The sequence below is a fragment of the Cyprinodon variegatus genome, unplaced genomic scaffold, assembly GCF_000732505.1.
Source record: "Cyprinodon variegatus isolate N-32 unplaced genomic scaffold, C_variegatus-1.0 Scaffold268, whole genome shotgun sequence".
Lineage (NCBI taxonomy): Eukaryota > Metazoa > Chordata > Actinopteri > Cyprinodontiformes > Cyprinodontidae > Cyprinodon > Cyprinodon variegatus.
The window spans coordinates 185,914-189,006 of NW_015150721.1; the positions used below are offsets into that span (position 1 = coordinate 185,914).

General features: G+C 37.4%; 1 protein-coding gene across 1 annotated transcript; it reads right to left on the minus strand.

The window, feature by feature from the left end:
- Nucleotides 1-1,635: 1,635 nt before the first annotated feature.
- LOC107089845 (histone H2AX) lies at nt 1,636-2,277 on the minus strand. Its single transcript, XM_015382849.1, has one exon. The coding sequence runs from the start codon at nt 2,203-2,205 to the stop codon at nt 1,777-1,779; it is 429 nt and encodes a 142-aa protein (XP_015238335.1). The 5' UTR covers nt 2,206-2,277; the 3' UTR covers nt 1,636-1,776.
- Between the last annotated feature and the right edge of the window lie 816 nt (nt 2,278-3,093).

Below are 3,093 nucleotides of genomic sequence, written 5' to 3' on the forward strand. Positions count from 1 at the left end.
AATCCACATATGGGTTCTTTAATTATATATGTCATATATAGTTCTTTGATTTATTATTTCACATAGATATATATAGTACATATAACCAGATGAAACGGTGTATTATTGAATGTTAAAATTTTTATATAACACACAAACTTTTGTACTTCATGGCATTTTTTCCCCCTTCGCATTACTTTTACTTTAAGTAGTAACTACTAATTTTATACTTAAAAGGCTGGAGCTATGCTTCAACTTCCTCAAAAGTATTTTTTAAATCCTGGTAACTATACTTTTACTTGATTAATGATGGTGATTCACTTTGACACCTCTGTATAAAGGATGTAAATATTACTACATATATCATGTTTTGTTTTTTCGTTAAAGCAGACTGCATTGATTCAAATCAATGAATAAATAAATGTTACAACCCAATAAAACTTTTTTTTTTCCTCTCCTGATTACCTTATATATTTTGAAAAATTTGATCCTTTAAGTCTTTTAACGCCAAAAAAGGGCATTAAAATAATTGCATGGTGTTATTGTACTATGCATCTCTTGCAACATTTGATTTACCTCCATAGATTACTAGAGGTCCTCTCAAAATACTGTTTATGCTATACCGCTCACAATGGGGTGCTTATATATCTATCCCCCTCCTAACATTTGAATTATTTTTTAAATTATACTAGATTTTCTAGTTGCATGTTTTCTAGTTGCTCTTAATGGTCCATCATGCTGCACAAAATCTATTTAGATGTGTTATAATTGGATGGCATTAGACTAAGAACTTCGGAATACCTTGATGCCTTATAATAAAACTTCATTTAGATTTTTTTTTATATATATATATATATAAGCACTCTAAACAGATGCAACCGATATGTAATCTGTGTCAATGCTCCTGGGGGTAAACCGACTGCAGATGTTTGTTTTTGTCAAATGCAAGAAGGAAACACCTGGGAGCTGCAAGCAGAATAAACCGTTGAAAAATGTTTTTCTAGCTGTGACCACAGTTACACAAAGACAAGATCACAAGTGACACATTCTTCTATATTGTATTCAACCCAATCAATTAAGTCGACCATTTCCTAATTTTTATCCGGCCACATTCTCTTGTATTTGGAAGAAATCACAGATACACGTTTTTAGAAGACAAATACTTGATTAGAAAACAATTGAAATAACTAAGGGAACAGTTCTATTCATTAGTTTAATCAGGTCTAAACATAAAACTATATCTTTACTAATCATTTCAAACCAGCAATGGCACCCTTTCCAAATCCTTTATAGAACGTATAAATAGGCTCCAAAATAAATTAAAGTAGCTTCCCATTAGTTCATATCATTAAGATGTCCCTCACTAAATATATAATAGTTATGCTAAGTACAAGCTTGAGTATAGATCAGACAAATCACCTTAATACCAACAGTTGGCTTAACAAGTCCAGTTAGACAGGACAGCTGAAAGACTGGTATTTCAAACTGCTTCGTAGCACCAAGGCTGCACCGGCAGCATTACCATTTTATTCCCAGTGAGTTAAGGACTAAAATATAGCTCGCCTCACAGATCTCTGCCATTAATTTTAGTGGTGCTAGCCTAGCAAGGTAATGCTTTTAGGTTAGCAAGCAGCACCAATACGAGTACTACGTAGACCAGATTAGAAAAAATGCCTTTATTAAATAGACAAAAGAAAATAGTGCAAGGAAAGAGTAATGCAAACTGAAAAGTTGCTCTTATGAGGTGGTGGGTGGCCCTTAAAAGGGCCTTTGGTTTTGGAGTCATTAGCCAGCTAGCTAGTACTCTTGAGACTGAGAGGAGGCCTTCTTTCCCGCTTTGCCGGTGCTCGGAGCGGACTGGCCGGTCTTTTTTGGCAGCAACACGGCCTGAATGTTGGGCAGGACGCCGCCCTGAGCGATGGTCACGCCGCCGAGCAGCTTGTTCAGTTCTTCGTCGTTACGAACGGCCAGCTGAAGGTGCCGGGGAATGATACGGGTCTTCTTGTTGTCTCTGGCAGCGTTACCAGCCAGCTCCAAGATCTCAGCGGTGAGGTACTCGAGAACGGCGGCAAGGTACACCGGGGCTCCGGCACCCACTCTCTCGGCGTAGTTACCCTTGCGTAGCAGACGGTGAACACGGCCGACAGGGAATTGCAGACCGGCACGAGAGCTGCGGGTCTTCGCCTTAGCGCGGGCCTTAGCTCCGGTTTTGCCTCTTCCAGACATGGTCACTTCTTTCTTGTTGTAGTTTTCTTTCAGTAGAATCGAAAGCTGCTCCGAATGGTAGGGAACGAGCTGGTATGACCAGGATATAAACCCCACTATTGATCCCGCCCCTTACTGCGATTGGTTGCTATGGAACGGAAGTGTTATTTGGTTGACTCTGATAGGTCACAGTGAAGAGAAAGTCAATGACGATTGGCTTATCAGTTCTGACATTAAGCCAATCGTGGCATACGTGTAGGGGAAATTTTAAAGGCGATTGGTTAGTTATTTCCCTCCTCACTTTTAATGGATGATTTGCTTGAGCGTAGAGACACGTAACCAATCAAGCGACTTCCCTCCAGCTTTAAACTTTTGGCGCCTCCGTAAAGGAAGCGTGGAAATAAATTAATTTATAGTTCATTCTTAAAAATACTTTTTAAAACGATTAATGTTCATACGGAAAACATGGAAGCTTTATCGATTATATGACGGCCAAGATGCATTTTTAATCTTTATTTTGAATTTGTTATGGAGCAGTTTTGCAGAATAATAAATGATTAAATGGAAGCCATTATATACAAAATAAACCAGCTTTATTGTCTATCCCTTTTTCAAAGATACTGTAACTTCCAAAGGTTTTCTTTTTCCTGCAAAATAAGAGACTTCAGCTGTCACATAAATACATATAGGACCACATATATATATATATATATATATATATATATGGCACCTTTTTAACATTTTTTCCACAGTCAGATCAATAAATTCAATCAATCAATACCCTTTGAACTCCATATAGTCCATATAGTGTGTTACACTTCCATGTGTTTAGGTTGAGCTTTAATGATGATGTCCAAACATAACAAAGGTTATTACATTATTTTGAAATTGAGGAAAAACTATTCCTTC

What these genes read in the sequence shown, in the direction of transcription:
- LOC107089845 (XM_015382849.1), bottom strand. Translation starts at nt 2,205, where the DNA reads ATGTCTGGAAGAGGCAAAACCGGAGCTAAGGCCCGCGCTAAGGCGAAG.